We start from the raw sequence: 20,574 nt of genomic DNA on the forward strand, positions 1-20,574 counted from the left end.
AATTTGCTGGATGGCTATGGGTAAATCACTTCTCTGACCTTCAGTCTTCTCTAAAAATGAGAGGGGTTGGAGTATGTGATGTGATTTAATATGCCTTCTAGCTCAGTAGTTCTGAGTTGGGGGGGGCATTTTAATAGCACACAACTTTGTATTAGTTTTCTGCTTTCCTTTAAATTTTGGTTGCATTGGTTTTGTTTGTGCAAAAATGTTTTACTTTTATATAATCAAAATTATCTATTTTACACTTCATAATGCTTTCTGTATTTTCTTTGGTCTTAAATTCTTCCCTTATCCATAGAACTAACAAACTATTTCATGCTCTCCTAATTTGCTTATGGTAACACCCTTAATGAGTAAATCATGTACCCATTTTGACCTTATCTTGTTACAACATGTGAGATGTTGAACTACATCTAATTTCTGCCATACTGATTTCCAGTTTTCCCAGCAGTTGTTTAATCAAATAATGACTTTTTGTTCCAAAAGCTTGGATCTTTGGATTTGTCATATGCCTCATTACTATGGTCATTTACTATAATATAATATGCTTAATCTATTCCACTGATCCACCACTCTATTTCTTAGCCAGTACCAGATTGTTTTGATAGTTACTGCTTTACAATACAGTTTGAGATCTGGTATGGCTAGACCACAATATTTCACATATTTTTTTCATTTATTCCCTTGATATCCTTGACCTTTTGTTCTTCCAGATGAATTATGTGATTTTTTTCTGGCTCTATATAATAATTATTTGGTAGTCTGATTGGCATGGCATTGGATAATTAGATTAATTTAGGTAGAATTGTCATTTTTATCATATTGCCGCTTGGTTCACTCATTTATTAAAATGGCAACAATTTTTTAAAAATCGAGGTACTTCTCATAGGCAAGATGTTTTATGATTTTACACAAAGCACTCTAGTTACCAAATATTACTGAAATTCACTACTTTATTCAAATTTACCACATCACCTAAGTTTGACCATGAGACACTGGGGAACAGGTTTCTAAACTAGCCGTATATCTTAATTCTCTTATAGTCTTTGTCTTGAGAGGAAAATGGCCTATACAGAGAATCAGTAGGTTCTAAACTATTCTCCAGAACTCCCAATAAATTATAAGGTACAAGATACCTTGGAATTCCATTAAATTCCATGTGAGAAAATAGAGGTAGCCATGTTAGATATTTGTCAGTTTCAAAACTTCCAAATGCTGTCTTAAAAATCACACCAGGATTTAGGAATCTTTGAAAGATAATTTGGCAATTATATATTCATAGGGTTAAGAAAACCCTAAAACTAGCTTACAACTACCTTACGTTCCAAATGAAGCTATAGTATTCTTGTATTAGTTACTTTATTAACACAAATATGAAGGTTATAGATAAGCTAGAAAAAAAGGAAGCATCTAATTTTCATGAATCAGTGAAATGATAAAGAATCTAAACTCCCCTCTCCAGCCACTTATATAATAGAAAGTACTATATAACAGTTTTGAGAAATAATGATCCCAAAAGATTAGAAAAGATGGCCCACATCAGAAAATGCAAGGAGAAACCATAGTGCATGACTTTTCTCATCCGGTCAGCACAAGGACAGCCAAAGGCCATTTAGCACCATGAAAGGGGCTCTATCCAGGAAGGCCCAAGTAGGGTCTTACAGCAAGGGACTGGATTGAAGCCTGTAGAATGAAGTCACTGAACTTTAAAGGATCATGAATAGGAGTCAGCTATGTCAGTGACACATAATAGGTACTTAAGAAATTCTAATTCATTTATTCACATTGAACTTAAATTTTCTTTTTCATCTACTGTGAGAAATCAAGGAATATGAGTTTTCAGGTCTGAAGGAGAAAACGATCTCTCAGATTCTCACTTGGATCTAAAAGTCACTTCCCTCAGTATGATAGAAGGTTGTGTGTTATAGACCCCCCTAAACTCAGAACAACGGACTAGAAGGCATATTAAATATCACATACTCCAACCCCTCTCATCTTTAGAGAAGATCGAAGGCCAAAGAAGTGATTTACCCATAACCACCCAGAAAATTTATGGTACAACAGCCTAGATGTCCTGACTATCTGTGCTCATTCTATAAGCCATGTTGCAGCCTTTACACAGTTTGGGGCTGTAGTAGGTAGGGGTACAGTCATATTTTAGTGATCCTACAATTTCCAAAGAATTCCAAGAGTCCAGAGGTGGGGTGGGAAATGAAATATACCACAATTGGTTTAGCCAATCCTTAGTCAAGGGAAATTTAATTTGGTCCCACTTCTTTGCTACTACAACAAATACTGCTAAAAAATATTTTGATATATATGGGAATTTTCTTTTATCAATTACCTCCTTGGGGTATAAGTCTATCAGGTATCTCTGGGTCAAAGAATATGAACATTTTAGTCACTTTTTCTACATAATTCCAAATTGTTCTCCAAAACAGACTAATTCATACATCCACCAACAGTGCATGGTAATGCCTGCCTTTCTGTCCATGACCCTTCTAATACAGATCATGCCCATCTTTTGTCACTCTGGTCAATTTGTTGGGTGTAGAGCAAAGTCTCAATTATCTTGATTTCCACGTATTCTTATTAGTGATTTGGAATTTTCATACAGTTAACAGTTTGTAATTCTTTTATGAATTATTTATTCATATCCATTGACTCCTATTGGGTATTAGCTTCTGGTTTTCCAGAATTCTGTTTATTATCTATGTGGGTGGTCGTTTCCAGTCATGTCCAACACTTTATCACCCATTTGAGGTTTTCACAGCAAAGGTATTTGTCATTTTCTTCTCCAGCTCATTTTACAGATGGATTTTGTAGACAGATTATATGATGCTATTATATTTCCTTAGCAAAGGCATTTTGCTACAAAGACTTTTCCTCCAGTTGACCATTTCCCTTCTTATCCTAGTTGTATTCATCCCATTTGTACAAAGGTATTTCCATTTCATGTAATCAAAATTATTTGTTACCTTTTATAATCACAGCTATACTTTATTTAAGAATGCATCCTCTATCATTGTGAAAGATACTTGATCTGGTTCTCTTCCACTTTTTTAAAAATGGTATATATAAATGAGAAATTTGGACTCATGTTTCTAAGTTCTCTTTCACCTCAAAATCTATGGTCTTTATGTAATTTTTAAAACCTTGTTTTTCACCTAGTAACTTTTAGAAAGCAGTATAGAAATGTAGCAAGGTTTCATAAATCTATTTTTAGATAGCTTTTGCTTATTATATTGTGAAGTTAAAAAGAATAATTCAATGCTGGAAGCAAGGTCCATCCTTGTGAACACTTACACGACAAAGAAGTTAGGTGGTATAAAGTGGATAGAGTGCTAAACCTAGAGTCAGGAAGACCTGAATTCTAATCAGCTTTAAGGAACTTACTAGTTGTATGACCTTGGGCAAGTCACATAATCTCTGCCTGTCTTGTTTTCCCCATTGTAAAATGGGGATAACATCTCCCACAGTTGTTGCAAGGATAAAATATGATCATACTTGCAAATCACTTTGCAAACCTTAAAGCATATATAAATGCTAGCAATTATTAGTAGCTATTACCACCCCTACTGCTCTAAACATGTACAGGACTATTATTATGTACTTCACCTATAAAATAAGATGGAAGATCCAAGACATTATCTATAATCAAACCCTTCTAAGGGAGAACAACAGGGCTCTTTGGTCTGGAGAGAACACTACCACCATAAAATGATGAATCAAAACCACATTTGTCTTAAGAGAATAGGTTCTGTATTTGGGGCCCAGAGAAATAACAAATAAATGTTGAAAAAAAAAGAAACAGAATTGAAATTACTCAATTACTAAAGCTAAGACAATGGGTCTTTACTCCTTTCTGCTGCTTCCTCCATTGCTTACCTGAGCATAAGGGTGGGCTCTCTCCTCCTTTCTAGCTTTAACCCCTTTGGATTTTCAGATGTATATTATTTTTGGACACATTTGTTTTAAGTGTTAATATTTAATGTTATTTTTAACTACAATGGTCCCTGCCCTTTTCTGTCATCTTAGTAATGTATCCTTATCTATACTTCTGATAATGTTTCTGACAACAGTGTAGCATCAGAACAGGTGTTTGTTAAAAAGTATCACTACTGTACAGTATGTACTACTGTAACAGTTACGTTACCCTAAAACTGCTTCTTTGTTTCAGACATAAATACCTCATATTCCCCTAATCAGAATAGGAATTCAGAAACAGTTATCATGTCTATTTGTTTCATATTTCCCAAACTTACATCCCCCCTGATATTTCCTCTGCCCATAGAAACCGTCTCTATAGTAAATAGTAGTTATGAATTGCTATACAGGACCACTCTGCTGTTGATAAAACTTCCTATTCCATCCAATCTGAAACTGAAGGATCTACCCCCTCTAATGTCTATTGTCTTCTTTCCTAAAATGAATATCAAAAGCAGCTAACTTCATCTAAGTCAGGAGTTCTTAACTTTTTTTTGGTGTCATAGACTGCTTTGAAAGTCTATAGAACCCTTCTCAAAAGGTTTTTAAACAATTAAGGGGAAATGTTAAATTTTAGCTAAAGGCTAGTGAAAATAGAGGTAGGATTTCCACCCCCATCCAGTTTCAAAGAACTCCTGAAATCTATTCATGCACTCCAAGTTAAGAATTACTGATATAAATTGAAAAATAGCAGGAAAGTCAGTGTCACTGGATTGCAGAGTTCATGGGCTTAGGGAAAGTAAGGTGTAAGAATACTGGAAAGATCTGCGCCAGCCAGGCTTTGGACATCAAACAAGATTTGTAGCTGATCCTGGAGGTGATAGGAAGCTTGGGGTTTTCTAACTGATGATCTAAATGATCATTGGTCAGACTTGCACTTGAGGAAGATTGATTGACACCTGAGGGCAAGTTGAACGGGAATGGGGACATTCTTGAGGCAAGGAGACCAACCAAAAGGCTACTGTATAAACACCACAGCTTAGAGCCCTACAGAGATGTGAGGAGGGAGAGAGGAGCTGGCAGGGTCCAACAGACACTGAAAGAGTGGCTTCCGTCAGATTTCAGTCATAATGGGAGAGGAGACTGGCCCAAGCCACTATTTTCTTCCCATTAATCTCAGAATTTGAGACCACTACCTAAATAGACCACCTTTATGATTCACTGTTGTCAAAACTATTTATCACCCGATAGTCCCTCCCAACTTAACTAGGTAGTCCTCCAAGGGGTTCCATTGCCAACCCTTATTCAAAAGGTCTCTGACTTGACAGGACCTGCCAGAGTTTCCATTCCACTGGCAAACATTCAAAAGCATAGAGCTACGTATACTGTATAATAAAGGCAACAAAAAGTAAGACTTTTTGTGAGGATTATTCCACTAATCTCTCCATATTAGTTGAAAAATTATAAATTCCATTCCACAGAGGAGAATTGGAGCACTAATGATTTGGTAACTTGCCCAAAATCACACGTAAAGATGCTAAGAACAGAATGACTGTCCCCTGCTCCCCACCACCACTGCCCACCCCCAACCCCATTCAATTTACTAATTTTCCTGTTACAAGTTAAATTGAATTTGTAATATAAAGCCTAATAACACTGAACTAAAAATTCAAATCCCATATTTCTTATAGGATGGCCATACAAAAATGAAATACGTACACGTTTTAAGTGTTTAACTGCTGTGTTGGATTGCATCACTTTTCCAGATTTCCCTTATGAATAGCAACACCTAACTGCAAGCTACTTTATTGGGATTAAGGTGCATTCCATGATCCTGGAAAATTTTCTGTTTTAAATTATTTAGAAGGTAAAGGAGATTGATCAATGTCATATACTCTGAACAATAAACCTAGTCTCACTAACAGAATGCCCTAGCCAATGCAGTTAAATAAAAGCACCTGCTACATACCAGGTTCTATCCCCTATGCAAAGATAGGCTACTAGGGCACTATGAAAATGTTCTACGTTTGGGAATTGAAGTTATATTTCCAGTGTCCTATGCCAACACACTCTGCCTCAACAAAGATGCATATTTTTAATACGTACTTATATATATAACTTTCCTTTAGGAAAAAAAAAAAAGGGAGACCCACATGTGATAAATAGAATAAACTAGAAAATATAGAAAGAGAAACAGCATACAATGAGAATATGACACTAGAGGAGTTTAAAGAACATAGACAAACTAAAGTCCCTAGATACCTGAAGGAACTGATAATTCATTCAGCAAACACCACCCCGGTGCTATGTGGCAAACAAAACTAATGGCTTTTCCTGCCTTCAAGTTGTTTACAAATTTACTGGGGAGAAAAACACATAAAATCAATAAGGACATTACAAAAGATGTCATAAAGGAGTATGTGACCAAATGCTAGATAAGGGGTAACAATCATTAAGTGCTGTGAGTTCATAGGCAGGAGACATTACTATGATCATTGCTGGCTGAAAGTGGTAAGGGAAGCTTCATGGAGGAGGTTAAGAGTTGCACCAGACCTTGAAGGATGGATAGTAAGGAGTTGGGGGGAGGAAGACACTAGACAGGGTAGCTAAGATAGTCTGCTAATCAAAACAAAAAGGTGTAGATGAAGGAATCTGCGATTTGACAAAGTATTTGGGGGGGGGGAAGAAAATTAAGAAAATAGTTGTGAAAGCTTATATTTAATAAAGCAGATAGTTATTAAAATAAAAAGGAAATGAAAGTGAAGAATGAGAGAAACCAAGGCTTGCAACAACTGAAATAGAAATTGAGATTTCTATAGTACTACTCAGAACTAGTCAATAGACACAAAATTGTCATTTGATGGAAAATTATGAGCAGCTCTCCAAAGATAGGAAAATGTAATCAAGCACTTGCATTCAAGACTTTAAAAAACACGAAGTCCTGTTGCTATCACAGAGGTTAGAAATAGACATGATAGATAGATAGAAAACACTATCACTGGAGTCAGGAAAACTTGGATTTTAGTTCCAACTCTTAAAAATAGAGTGTATGAAAAATAGAATAATTCGTAACTTGTCAAAGACATTCTCCAAACAAAGGACCAAACAAAAAAAAATACCCCCAAACCCTACCTTCAGTTGTAACCAGATAAAGGGATATTTTTTGGCTCACAAACAAAAACAACACTTAAATTACAGATAAAGATATCAAGTTGATTTTTAAAATCAAGTCAGACTCAAAGGAAACCAGGCATACTCGTGGAATAAGAAAATCAGCAGTGGTATAGAATGCTTGGATTGGATTAAATTTTGACTTGATTCAGGTATGAATAGGGGTTTTAGATTAAAATGTTTTCTGAAGCTTAAAGATCAGTGGGCAGTTCTTTTGAACAAAGTGTTATATAGCAGATTTTTATAACATATGGAGGTAATAATGGAAATTAAACTCTACAGTGATAGAACCAAGTCCACTAATTAAACCTCTCTGACTCTTCATTTGTTAATCAGAATTTAGTTGTACTGTCTGAATATCCAATGAGAATAAAAACTAATATTTATATAGACACTTTTAAGTGTCTCTAGGGAGACTGAAGCCCTCCTAAGAGGGCTTGCCCCTCTCGTCTGGTATTTTTATACATTCTACCCTACAGCATACTTCTGTGACAGAAGAGAAAGACGAACTAAACAAGAACTGGGGATGTATTCTGTTTTTCTACTTTTGCATTCCTCATGCCTAACACAATGCCTTGCCTGTTGTAGATGCTTAATAAATACTTGCACTCTTTATTAAAGCTTAATGACTCCAGCCTTAAAAGATGATCCAAAAAGATACCAGGCATGAGAAGAGGGCAAAGGCACCAAAAAGAATGCGGTCTAAGAGCAGCCCAGAAGATTCCAAAAGGGATAGTGGAAATGGCCAAAGGATAACAAGATTCCGCTTTATCCTACAGGTAACAAGAGCAACTGAAGTCAATGCAAACATGTTACTACTTATGTTAAATTTGCAAGTTATACTTTCCACAGTCACAAACTGCAAGTTATATTTTCCATACTCATAAAGTTTTAAGCAAATGCTTGATAGCACAAGCCCTCAGGTCTTAATTTTTCCACAGAGAGGAGGGCAAACCGGCCACCATCCAACATAAACGTGGGCACCCTTCCACCCCATTCTTTCCGAAAAGCCCTAACACGCAGAGTACAAAAGCGCCGAAGCCTGCCTTCTCTTAATTCCAGCTGGCACCACGGAGTCAGAGGGCTGTCCTGACAACGATGCCCAGGGGCAAGAGAGTTTGGACGTCACATCTGAGCGGGTCAAGGGCCCCGCACGCTTTCTCCTAAAGGCCCGCACGCTACTCCACCCAGACCACTCCCACCCGTTTCTGCGAGAGAGAAAAGTTTCCAGCCCCCGGGAAGGGCTTCCCCTCCCCGCGGGCGCAGGGCTTTGTCTGGGGGAGCCCCCCTTCTCCGCTGCTGGGGGGAGCCCCCCGAGCGCGCGTGGAAGTGAGGGGACTGGGGCGGCGGAGGACGAGGGGGAAGCCGGGGGAGAGCCGGAGTGACTGCGGTAGGCGGGGGATCTCCCGATCCTCCCCCCGGCCTGGGCGCCAGCAGCGGCCGCCGCCCCGCCAGCCCCGCACTCCCGGGCACTCACCGAGGCACTGGCACCGCTCCCGGGAGGATGCCCGGCAGGCGGCACTTACCGTGTGCCGCGCCACATCGAAGGAAGTCATGGTCCGCAGGGACGTGCCGCAGCTGCCGGGAGCCTCCGAGGGTGCGGGGGAGGGGGACCAGGAAAGTCGTCCGGACTACGGCCCGGGGCTCCCAGCCCTGGAATTTAACTGGTGGCGCAAAGGAGTCTGGAGCGAGCCTCCCGGGGAGGGTGGGGCTAGGCGAGCGGGATCCCGGGGCCGGAGGGGGCGGGGCCAGAGCCTCCTCCAGCGCCGGAGACCCGGGTCTACTTCATTGAAGGCGGTAGCCCCAGGGGGGAGGGGGCGGGGCCTTAGCGGAAAGGCCTCCACGAGGGGGCGGGGCCAAATCGGGAGACTCCGGAGCGGGGAGGTCCTCGCGTGCGGAGACTCTGGCCAGCTGGGGGCGCTGGAGTGACGCGGCTGACCACCGCGCACTGGGCGCGATCCCCGCCGAGGGCGGGGGAGGGGTGTGTGCTGGCCCGGGAGGGATCCGCGCCCTTCGCCACCCTTCTGGTTTAGGCCGCGAGCCTCCCTTCGTGGCAGCGAACCCCATGAAGCTTCGGAAAGGGAGGAGGACAGATGAGCGTCTGGAAGAGTTTGGGGGAGGGGTCTGCTTTCTGAAGGCAGGGAGAACGTCCGGAGTAAAAACAATAAGGGGAACGTAGAGAGAATGTGTGCGCCCCCTCCCCCACACCGCCCCTCCGCAATCTGTTAGTGGTGACTGAGATTGGCCGGCTCGAGGGCGGGACCGGAAGTGAGGCGGAGCCCGGGGAGGGGCCAGTCGCGAGGGGGCAGGGAAAGGGCGGGGCGGTGGGAGGAGGGGGCGGGGTCTGGGGCGGCCGCTGTTGCTTTTGCCGCTAGTAGAGGTGGTGGTGGCCCGGGAGCCACTGCGGGAGGCGGCTGCGGACACCGCGGCGTCCGTCTGGTCGAGAGGCACCGACTGGGTTCGGCCTCCCCGAGCGCCGGAGCAGACAATCGTGGTCTCCCGGGGCCGACCGGCGTGCCTGGGGTTCGAGCCACCGCCCCCTTTTCTCCAGGAGGTTCCCCCCAGCTGAACTGCCCTTCCCGCCTGCGATGGGGCCGGGTTGAGCCTCCTCCCGCCCCGCTTGTCCCTTTGCAAGGGAGAAAGGAGGAGGGGGATGGAGGAGCTCGGGCAGGAGGAGGTGCTGCTCTTCCTCACCCAAAGAGGGGGCCGAGCCCGCAACGCGGAGCTGGTGGAGCATTTCAAGGGGGCCCTGGGGGGCGAGCCCGAGCAGCGAGCCCGGGCCCGCGAGCGCTTCAAGCAGCTCGTGAACGCTGTGGCCACGGTCCGAACTGATCCAGCGGACGGGACCAAGTATGTGTACCTGAAGAAGAAGTTCAGCGGACCCCCTGGGCAAGCAGGGGCCCCGACCCCCCGGGGCCCCGAGGACGGAGAGCCTGGGGGGGGCAGTGAGCATCATCCCGCACCTCCCGCCGAGTCGGCGGACTGGAGAAGCCCACCCGCCTCCCCCGCAAGTGAGGAGCAGCCTGACCCTGTGTTGCAGGAACGGGAGCCGCCGTTCCCGCCTCAGCCATCGCTCCAGGTAGTGCCCAGCATCTCGGTGACCGAAGCATCCGAGCTCGAGGAGGCCCCGGGCCCTTTGGACAGCGCTAACCCGGCTCCCTCTAATGGGCCTGAGTCACTGGAGGAAAGCGCTCCTCCCGCCACTGGGGACCACCCGCTCCCAGAGGGCACCCCTGAGGAAAGTGGACAGTCCGCGGACCAGGAATCGCCACCCCAGCTAGTCTCGGGTGAAAGCAGGAATGAAGTGCCGAGATTGGGGCAGGTGCAGCCCCTGGGCGTCGGGGCGCGGAGGAAGAACTCGAGACGCAATGTACCTCTGCTCCGGGGGCTGCCGCAGGGTTCCTGCGGTGGGGAAGAGTCCGAGCCTCTCCCAAGAAACTGGGAGGAGGGAGACATCTGCAGCTCCCCAGGAGTCAGTACCCCGAGACCTGGCCGCAAGAATTTGCTGGATCTGATGATAGGCAGCTCCCCGCAGCTTAAGAGGAGCTTCTTTGTTGGGGGAAACAACCCTGGGGGCTCTTCTGGAGGGGGCCGTACCACCAGAGGTGGTGGAGACTCGGACACCGCTTCCCTGGCTTCGTCTTCCACCGAGGAGGAAGGAAGCGCAGCCGGGTCGGTGGCCTTGGACCCTCTGGAACACGCCTGGATGCTTTCTGCCTCGGATGGTAAATGGGACAACTTGGAGGGACTTCTCACTTGCGAACCTGGGTTACTGGCCAAGCGTGATTTCATCACCGGCTTCACCTGCCTTCACTGGGCCGCCAAACACGGAAAGCAGGAACTCCTGGCCATGCTGGTCAACTTTGCCAACAAGCACCAGTTACCGGTAAACATCAACGCCAGGACCAGCGCAGGCTATACAGCTCTGCACCTAGCAGCAATGCACGGACATGTGGAGGTGGTGAAGTTGCTGGTGGGGGCCTACGATGCCGACGTCGACATTAGGGATTACAGCGGGAAAAAGGCCTCTCAGTACCTGAGCCAGAGCATCGCAGAAGAGATCAAGAACTTAGTGGGGGCCCTGGAAGATGATGATGGAGAGAGCACTTCGGATAGTGGAGGTGGTCGCTGGAAGCTCTCTAAAGTGCTCCCGTCGCATCTTATCACATATAAACTGTCTCACGTACTGGAGGATGGGGGAGATCACCACCACCACCACCACTCCTTGGCTGATGGGTCGGCCGGGGGTAAATCAGTGAGTCGCAAAGCATTAGGTGGAGGCAGCAGCAGCAACAGGATGAGACCCAGACTCAACAAAATCCGGTTCCGAACACAGATCATTCACAGCACTCCCTCTCTCCGGGACCCTGAACAACCACTATCAGAGGAAGAAAGGCCCCTTAAAAGCAGCTCCTCTACATCCTCCTTCAAACTGAGACCGAAGTCCAATGTATTCGGGTAAAAATTAATCTTTTGGGCAAAATTTATAGTATGTGTCCTCTAGGAATTTTGGGTGTCAAATGGAATTAGGAATCATTATAGGAAGGGAGAGGGGAAACGTTAAGCAAAATAAACTCCATGTTCTCTAGTTGGGGGAGGGGAAGGAGAGGGAAAGAGGTCATGCAGTCCCTTTGGTAAACCCATGTATAAACAAACTACAGTTAGGTTTTTAAGCCTTTCCGTAAATGGCTGATTCTCTACAAACACTGGCTTATTTTGGGCGAGGTGTATCAGTGCCAACAGATTCCTTCCCGTTAGAATTTTTTTTCTTCTAGATCTCGAGTTTTTAGGGTCTAGACAGGAACTTAAAGTGGGAAGAACTTTTTAATGTTACTGTTACAGAGTTTTATGCATAAATACATTTTTGATGCATCTGTTTAAATATCGCTTCTCTCATAGGAACATAAGTGTTTGCAATGAAATGTGTGTGTGCTGCCGTGCGTTTTCTATAAATGTATTTGCTGTTGGAGGTACTATTACTACTGAATGTATAGTCAGAAGAATGCAAAAGCACTGATAAAGAATAATATGAGTGAAAATGGAAGTCTTCAGTAGCAGTTTAACTATTTTAAAAAAACAATTGCAGTTTATAGTCACTGTGAACTCAAATGTTAAGGACATTTATTTTTGAGTTGTTACATTCCATCCAACTGTATACAACAGCACTGCACCCAGGTGCATCATTAGTAACTTCACCCAGCAGACCTAGAAGACTCTTAGCACCCAATCATGCAGTAAATTAATAGTTCTTTAGTCAAACCTAAGTCAATTTAAGTATTAAATATTCCTCTTGATTACTTTTTTAATTGGTTAATAATCTAGGGGGTCATCTAACCATTGGCCTTGCTTTTTTGACCAATGGTGCTTGGAGCGGAAATGCTTAAAGAAACAATTTCTGATTTAGATGCTTAGCTAGAATTGGCAATATACTAGCATGAGCCTGTGAAGTAACTATTAAGTTAGACTTTAATAGACTGTTACTATAAAATAATTCCACTTAAGGAACAATTCTCTTTTTTTTTTTTTACAAATAGAACTTTCTTATTATCTATGCTCTGAAGTAATGTTCTGCACATTTTAAGATCTTAGTCTAAACCCATTAGCAAATCTTAACAGCTTTCTTGAAGTTAATAGATATGTATACTAAAGGAAGATATTAATTAAAAAGTCAGGTGGTGAATATTCCAAGTTTAAAAATGGCACTTTCCCTTCAAGAAGTAAGATTCAGGGCTGGTCCTATATTTTGAATGCTGCTGGTTGTCCAATCCCCTTTGTACATAAACAAAATTAAAATAATGCCAATTAAAATCCAAGATTTTAAAATGTGGTTCCCAATTACATTTCCTTTATATATTTTGAAAAGTGAATGACTTTATATTTCATTTTAAAATCTGGCTCAAAAGCATATCAAGGCCTCAGTCACTGAATTAGAAAAAATTATAAGAGCTAACCCAAGCAGATCCCTTGTCAGTTCTCACATATATAGCATTTCTGGTACTCTGTTGCAAGCTTGCAAGCACCTACCTATTCTGGTAGAGATAATGAGGGTAAGGGAACTTCCCTTAAATGACCAGTTTAACCACTGCATAGTTTGCACAGTTATTATATTTAGAGTTCTATATCTCAACATACAGAAATTAGCAACAATTTGATGTAATATCTTTCATTAGATGAGGAATGTTACTTGCAAAAAGACACATGAAAAATTGTCCTTTAAAAATGTAAGCTATATTCCTTGGTGCCTTTACTTTTTTTTGTTTGCTGTTATAAAAATGGGGCATATCCATGCTTTTAAGCACTTTTTACTTACACAGATGGATCAAGAGCCTATCTGTAATCTTGTGCAAGGAAAAAATGAATTTCTTATGCAAAGAAAACTCATTTGCTCTGTACCATCTGTATAGCATATAAGGAAAACAGTTAAATGAAGCTCAAAATGTCTAATAATGCAGAATAAAGTATGAATTCCCAGCTCCTAATTTGCATTAAAATTATAAGCTAAGGGACAAGATTTATCTTGACTGAAAATTTTAACCCTCTAATTACTAATGTAAAGATTGTCATAGTGTAGGCATTCCTATTTTGAAATAAATATAATTCAATAACATTTTGATTAGAATATAAATATATTTGAATGTACTGTTGAACAATCAAAATACCAAACTATTAAATAGAAGTGGTACCTAGTTGAACAGAATATTTTGTTCTGCAGAATTTTGTTGGTTTAACATTCCAACTCTTTGTAGAGCTAGCAATTTGTACATATTTTGCTTTTACCTTCTCCTCCCACCAAAGTATTTGTTCTGGCTTACACATAAAAATATATTAGTATCATTTTCAAAAATCATTCCAGTTAGGAACTACTTTAAATCTGCCTAATCATAATGTGCTTGCGTGCTATGAAATTTGTAGCGTATATTTCACTTTTTGACACTTTACATTTCCTCTTGGTTTTTTTTTAATTTCAGATCAAGAGAATATGAAATCAAATTGTTTGTATTCACCTGAAATTCATAAAGTTGTGCCTATTCATAGATATATGTGTGTATTGGATACTTTAAAAGATGTTTATTCAAAAACTGTGATACAAAAAATGAACATGTGTCATAGGTACACTTGAAACTATTGAATGTGTATTAATTCTGTTAACTTTTTATGGTATGTGTACTGCAGCTAGCCTGTATAACTTGAAAATTTGATACCATTTTATTGTGTCTTATGCCTAAAAACTTGGGGGCCAGGATGCCTTGTCTTTTTATATATATATGTGTACAGTAAAAGTTTGGGAATCTGAGAGTTTGGTTTGTGTATAAGAAGTTGAAGTTTCATTTTACCAAAATAAAAGTTACCCACTAGAGTTTTGCTCAGTTTTCTTTGTGTTGTCAGTGTTTATAGTCTTTCTGTAACAGATTGTCATACTTGTCAGGAACTTTGGCCTTCTTCCCCATCCACTGAAGCAGTAGGATTGGAAATCGACTCCTTTTTGGTAGCTTATGAACAGAAGGATGCCTTAAAAAACTACAACAAAACCACCAGTAGATCAGGTACAAATTACAGTCAACCATAGACCCTCTAAGACTGTTGAAATCTTCTACACCATCAGTGTGTTGCTTTTGTGATTTTCATCTTGTTCAGATTTCACCTCTAAAAATGAAAAAGTTGGAAAAAGAACAGGGTTGCACACATTTAAGCACAGTCCTCCCCTCTCTCTAATAGCACTTGTGCTTGCTCATTATTATTTTAAAACCTAGAAGAATTGGTAGATTTTAATATTTATCTGAAAGATTAAAGTCCTGTTTTTACCTCCAAGAAGTAATACTGTTTTTCCTTATAAGTATACATCTTACAGAGGGTACTCTGAACAATTCATTTGGAAGCATGTCCCCATTTGAAGAACAAAGTTGTTTGTTTTATAAAGTAAACATTTAAAGTTTAACCACAACAATGAATACCCTATTTAAGTCATTGGCACAGGTTACCTAAATGTATCTTCTATAGGAAGATATAAATGCATTAGAAATAACTTGACTTTAAAGAACCACCAATGTGCCCATTCCTGTAAGATGTAAAAAGTATTGTTTCAATGCCTCTTTTGAGGTTTTTTCTACTTAATATTATTTTGATATCTTGTATATTTACCTATGAGTTTTAAATGTCAGTTTCATTCTTCAGTTTCTCTAAATGTAAACTGGCTTTGTGAATTTGCTTCTATTTGTGTTTGCAAATTATATAACTGGTTTTTTGTAGGTAATTATCATTTATGCTAATATAAGTATGTGTATAGCATGTGTGTGTTTTTATGAGAGTGTACCTTTTTTCATACATAGGAAATATTAAGACAAAATTGGTGATTTCAGATATTTCAAGGACTTTATGTAAAGTATATGTTTATTCTGTCTGAGTTTCAGCATTTAATGAAATGGCAGATTTTATCAGAACATAAAATCAAACTTGTTAATAATTAGAGCTGCTTGCAAATGAAAATAGAGGCAAGTGAAGGTTTCATGAATAGAGAATTTGAGTCTAGAAAACCTGGTTTCACATATTTCTGCCTTTTAATGGCAGCATGACCCTGGGCTAGTCACTTAACCTATCCATTCTCCCAGGAAACTAAGATTCTAAGTTGAACAAGTTCAGGGGGACTTTCTTCACTGGTAGTTCTCTAATGAAATCACAAGTGTGGGAGAGAAATTAATAGAGTGTACTACTAGACAATGTGGTTCATCACTAAAAATGTCTTAAAAACTGGATGATCATTTGTCAGGGATGTTGTAAAAAGGCTACGTGGGTAGGGGATTAACTAGGTGATCCTTAAAGTCCTTTCCATCTCTTCAGATGCTATGATTCCATAATATATATCAACATCAACACACATCAACAATTCAGCTTAGCATGTATTAGGCTATTTTGTGTGATACAGAATCATTTGAAGCAGAGAACTTTCCATGGTATGAGTATAGTATATGGTAAATTTCTCCAATCTGAGGAATTCTGTGATGTATGATTAGTTTAATTCTAACTAAATTTAGTGGAATTCTGTTTGGTTCTGTCAGGTTCCTTAGGAAGAATCTACACCTATTAGCAGTAACACCTTTGATTCTATAATGAGGCCTGAATCCTAGGAACAGAACTTAAGCTGGAAGTGATCTCAAAGGCCATCTAGCCCAACTCCTTTATTTTACCAATGAGGAGCTGAGTCCTGGGGGTATTAAGTGACTTTTGCCTAACATTATAGGTAGTAAGTATTAGAGCTGAGATCTGAACCTATATCCTCTTTCTGCTGTACCACCCTGTTCTAAGGACCATAGAAAAATAGTTAAAGCCTAAGTTGAACACAAAGGAAACAACTGAATCCCTGTCCTGGTTGACAATTACATGGAGTTTGGTGGGAATCCCCAGAATTCTGGTGTCCCCTTGACACCAGAAACCTGGTCGTCCCAGGAGCATTCCTATTAGAATAGTGCCCAAACATCTATCACTTCATTTGACATGTTTACAATCTTTAATGACAAATTGAAACCCTTTCATGATTTAGTGGTCCTCAAGTGTGGGTTGGCCAAAAGAAATTATCAAGTATCAGACCCTCAAGACTCTGCTAATTTATCTAGTGTAATTCTCAAAAATGTTACAGAGTTGGTTATTAGAAATTAAAAAGAATTAGAAAGCCCTTCTAACCTGGTAGAACTTACCATAAATTGTGTTACTCCAGCATTACCTGCAGGAACTCTGGGTCACCTTCATTCTATGATAAGGCATCACAGTAGGACTTTAGTGGAAAGAGACCATACAACTTAACTAGACTCAAAAAGTTTGGAAAAAATTGGACCAGCTCTGAAATGCAGCAAGTTAAACAGCATACATCTTAATACTGGAACATCACAGGTTTGTATGACAAAAATCTAATTTTTCCCTCATTATTTTATGCAGCCATGAGTAAATCAGCAATTAACCTGGAAATAAGCACTGGGAAATATTTTTGACCTCAGAAACTTCTGTAGCCTAAAAGTGTTATAAAATCTTGGCAGATAAAGATGTATTAAGGATCATCTAGTCCAACTTGTCACTTATATATAAAGAAACTGCTACTTGGAAGGACTGAACAACTTATCCAAAGTCATACAGCTAATTAGCAGTAGAGATATCTTTGAGACTCATCTAGAATTTTCTGAAAGCTAGTCATGGGATCATAGAACTAGGAAGTACCCGAGAAGTCAGAGATGTAGTAACCCATCCAAGGTCCCATCTGAGAGGTTTACTGTCTCCAAATCTAAATATGTTTCCACTTTATCATTCATAATGATGGAGCATTCACAAAAGAAAGGGATCACTCTAGAGTACTTTATCACTTAGAAGTATGAAAAAGACAAAACCATTTACTAATCTGTATCACAGAAATCTTCCACTTGGCTAAGGATTTTCATCAGCTAGGTAAGCATTCTCCACGCAGCATCACATTCCCTTATGATGTCCCTTCAACACTGATCAACATGAGGATGGTGCTAGTCTAGCAGATCAGACTTCAAGTGGAGTCAGTCAATGTTCAGAGTACAAATGACTTGCCCCAGTTTTCACATTTGGCTTCATGAATGGTTTTAACAATTTTTCCCCTGACTGAAAAGGAAATGAGGCATGCATGTGCCATAAGCACGTAGGTACTGATTTTCCCTTTCTTTCTGTCCCCATCACTTAGCCTAGTCCATGGCACATAGGTGCTTCATAGTACTTGTTGATTGGCTGACAAGTCATCTCCCCTGTTGGTTACTGCACAGTGGAGTCTTTGAACCTTCATTGTAAATATATTGTTGTTCTATCACGTCCAAATCTTTGTGACCCCATTTGGGTTGGGTTTGTTTTGGGGTTTTTTTTTTTTGGCAAAGATACTGGAGTGGTTTGCCATTTCCTTTTCCGGCTCAGTTTATAAGGAATTGAGGCAAACAGGGTGAAGTGACTTGCCCAGGGTCACAAAGCTAGCAAATGTCTGAGGCCAGTTTTGAACTCAGGTCTTCCTGACTCCAGGCCTGACACTCTATCCATGTCTCCACCTAGCTTCCTCACCTATAATAAAACAATAATTATATTAGGTTTTCTTTTTTTCAGTGCTTCAAGGAACTGCCATTTCACCCAAAGAAAATTCTTTCTACCTTTGAGGATTGTAAATCCTTCATGCCCTTAAAAGACAATCCTCTTGAGTTCTCATGGCAGAAAAAATGTGTCACCTGGTAGCCAGTCTTTTGAAGATGAGTCTCTTCCAACTTAGGTTGGCCTTCTATCATCAGAAATATAGTTTACTTCATATTTGAAGCCTTCCGATCATGATATAGGATCTGCCAAACTTTGTGTTCCGCTTGGCATACCTTTGGAAAACCCAGGGTCAGTTCTGGGCCATAATGATGCATTGGAGTAAGGTGTTCTTTCATGCCAGAATTTCCTGGCATTAAGAATATGCATTCTTTAAAAAGTAATATTTAAAAGTATCCCTCATTGTGCTCTTCTGTGTATTGCATTCCAAGCAGCTGTCATTTTGTATTACCTCTAGTCCTGGGTCAGCCTATAAATTATATGTAGTATAAAAAGTTGCATGAAGTCACCATGAGCTATTCTGGAATGCTACCAGTCTAGAAATAATGAAGCAGTGTTTGCCACAACATAATTCATTACTGGATGTGTAACAAGGATAATGGATGGATGATAGCTGGATACTGTACCAGCAGCAATATGCTGAATCAAGACCAACCCATAGAAAAAGTTTAAGCATGAACCTAGGTACCACTTCAGACAATGTAGCACAGTATATCATCTGTGAACTGCTAGTCAAAAAGAGTAACAAAATAGTGGGCTCTAGGGTTATTAGAAAATGAAATGATTCATTCTGAATAAAGGCCTGGGATAACCTTTGAGTCAAGGAGGGAAAGCTTTTGGGCAACAATGCCCAAAGTCACAACGATCTTTGAACCATCTTCACAGCAGTAAAGGTATAGGGGAGCTGGGGGAGAGGAGAGAGGGGAGAGGAGGGGGAGAATTGGAGTGAGATGATCTAGGTTCAGATCTCAGTTTTGTTATGTACTGTAAGACATTGAACAAGTCACATAATATGCCAGTGCCTCAGTTTCCTGAATTACAAAATGATTTTGAACTAGATGACCTATGAGTTCCCTTCCATTTCCAAATCTGTGGTGCAGTGGAGAGAGTATTGGGCCAGGAGTCAGAAAGACTCTTCTTCCTGAGTTCAAATCTGGTTTTAGATACTTACCAGCTGTGTGACCCTGGGCAAGTCACTTAACCCTGTTTGTCTCTGTTTCCTCATCTGTAAAATGAGCTGGAAACAGAAAAGGCAAACCACTCTGATATCTTTGCCAAGAAAAGAGTCTGGCACAAATGAAAAACAATTATAAATGAATCAGTAAGCATCTGCTATAACTTAGTAGACGGTGTCACCAAAAATTCATCACCCAACACACAACCTCATGATGAGTCTTTCTTAATTTAGCTGAGTTGATCTTCGCTTAGTAGACATATAGTTCAATTCTAGGCCCATATTAAAGGACTTTTGCATCTTAGGAGCAACTAGTGGAATTTGTGTTCCAATGGCATTGCATTTGAATTTAAGGGTAAGTTCCACACCAAGAAACATTAGTAAAATTTGTAGTATATGTCATATGTGAAAATAATATAAAAGAACAAGAAAATACAAGTTGCTCTGTGATGTTCAGTGTGTGTGTGTGCTACCCATCACATTATCATCTTACATTTATTTTTAACACAATTTACACTTATTTAACTGCAAACCAGTAAAATCCTCAATAGAAGGGAAAGTTATAGTATATAATATACATGTATACACATATATGTATATGTTATATATATTCTTGAAAATACTGACTCACTTTCATCTGGGTTTTGCTAATGCTTAGCTCAGCCCCTGGCACACAGTAGGTGCTTAATGGATGCTGGTTGATGATGGAGTGATTGGTGACAAACCAAAGATCTATAACTCTATGTGTTATTGTTATATTTTCCTGAAACAATCTGCAGCCTGATTAATTGTTTGCTTATGAGCTTATGAACATTCACAATGCAACTGCAGGCTTCGTAGAGAATCAAAGAAAAGCTCCATATAATAAATCATAGGTCTCTTTAATTCCTCTCTCTTAGATGATACCATGAACTTTTCTTCTTCCGGAGGCCTAGGACAAACTTTGGAAGGAATTTATCAATATTACCTACCACTGACTAAAAACAATCAGACCAGGATTTTGAATTATTTTTGTTTTTACAGTTCCATAGAGGCTTAAATTAATTTGCATTGGGTAGGAATAGTCTTCAGGGCATATTATGAGAGATCCTCAACTGTGTAAATGCTGGTGCAAACTCAGAAACAGAGACCACTAAATTGTACTTAAGGATCCCAGCTGGAAATTAGAAAACCACAAATTAGCATCATCAGTATTCTATTGTATTTTTATTTATTTTGTTGTA

General features: G+C 40.5%; 2 protein-coding genes across 3 annotated transcripts in view; one reads left to right on the forward strand and one right to left on the reverse strand.

Annotated features, from left to right (window-relative positions):
- Positions 1-8,903, reverse strand: part of SEPTIN10 (septin 10) — a 53,271-nt gene extending 44,368 nt beyond the window's left edge. Inside the window, exon 1 of one of the 2 annotated variants that reach the window (XM_072621840.1) lies at positions 8,625-8,903. In XM_072621840.1, the coding sequence (XP_072477941.1) occupies positions 8,625-8,654 (30 nt within the window). In that variant the 5' untranslated portion in view covers positions 8,655-8,903. Of the gene's footprint in view, positions 1-8,575; positions 8,597-8,624 lie in introns of those variants that run through there. The other variant, XM_072621841.1, reaches the window with a different exon arrangement.
- Positions 8,904-9,462: 559 nt separating this feature from the next.
- The window catches only part of SOWAHC (sosondowah ankyrin repeat domain family member C), a 38,390-nt gene continuing 27,278 nt past the window's right edge, over positions 9,463-20,574 (forward strand). The window contains exon 1 of the mRNA XM_072621839.1: positions 9,463-11,556. Coding sequence (XP_072477940.1) covers positions 9,752-11,556 — 1,805 coding nt within the window. The 5' untranslated portion in view covers positions 9,463-9,751. The remainder of the gene's footprint in view (positions 11,557-20,574) is intronic.

The sequence above is a fragment of the Notamacropus eugenii genome, chromosome 6, assembly GCF_028372415.1.
Source record: "Notamacropus eugenii isolate mMacEug1 chromosome 6, mMacEug1.pri_v2, whole genome shotgun sequence".
Taxonomy (NCBI): Eukaryota; Metazoa; Chordata; class Mammalia; order Diprotodontia; family Macropodidae; genus Notamacropus; species Notamacropus eugenii.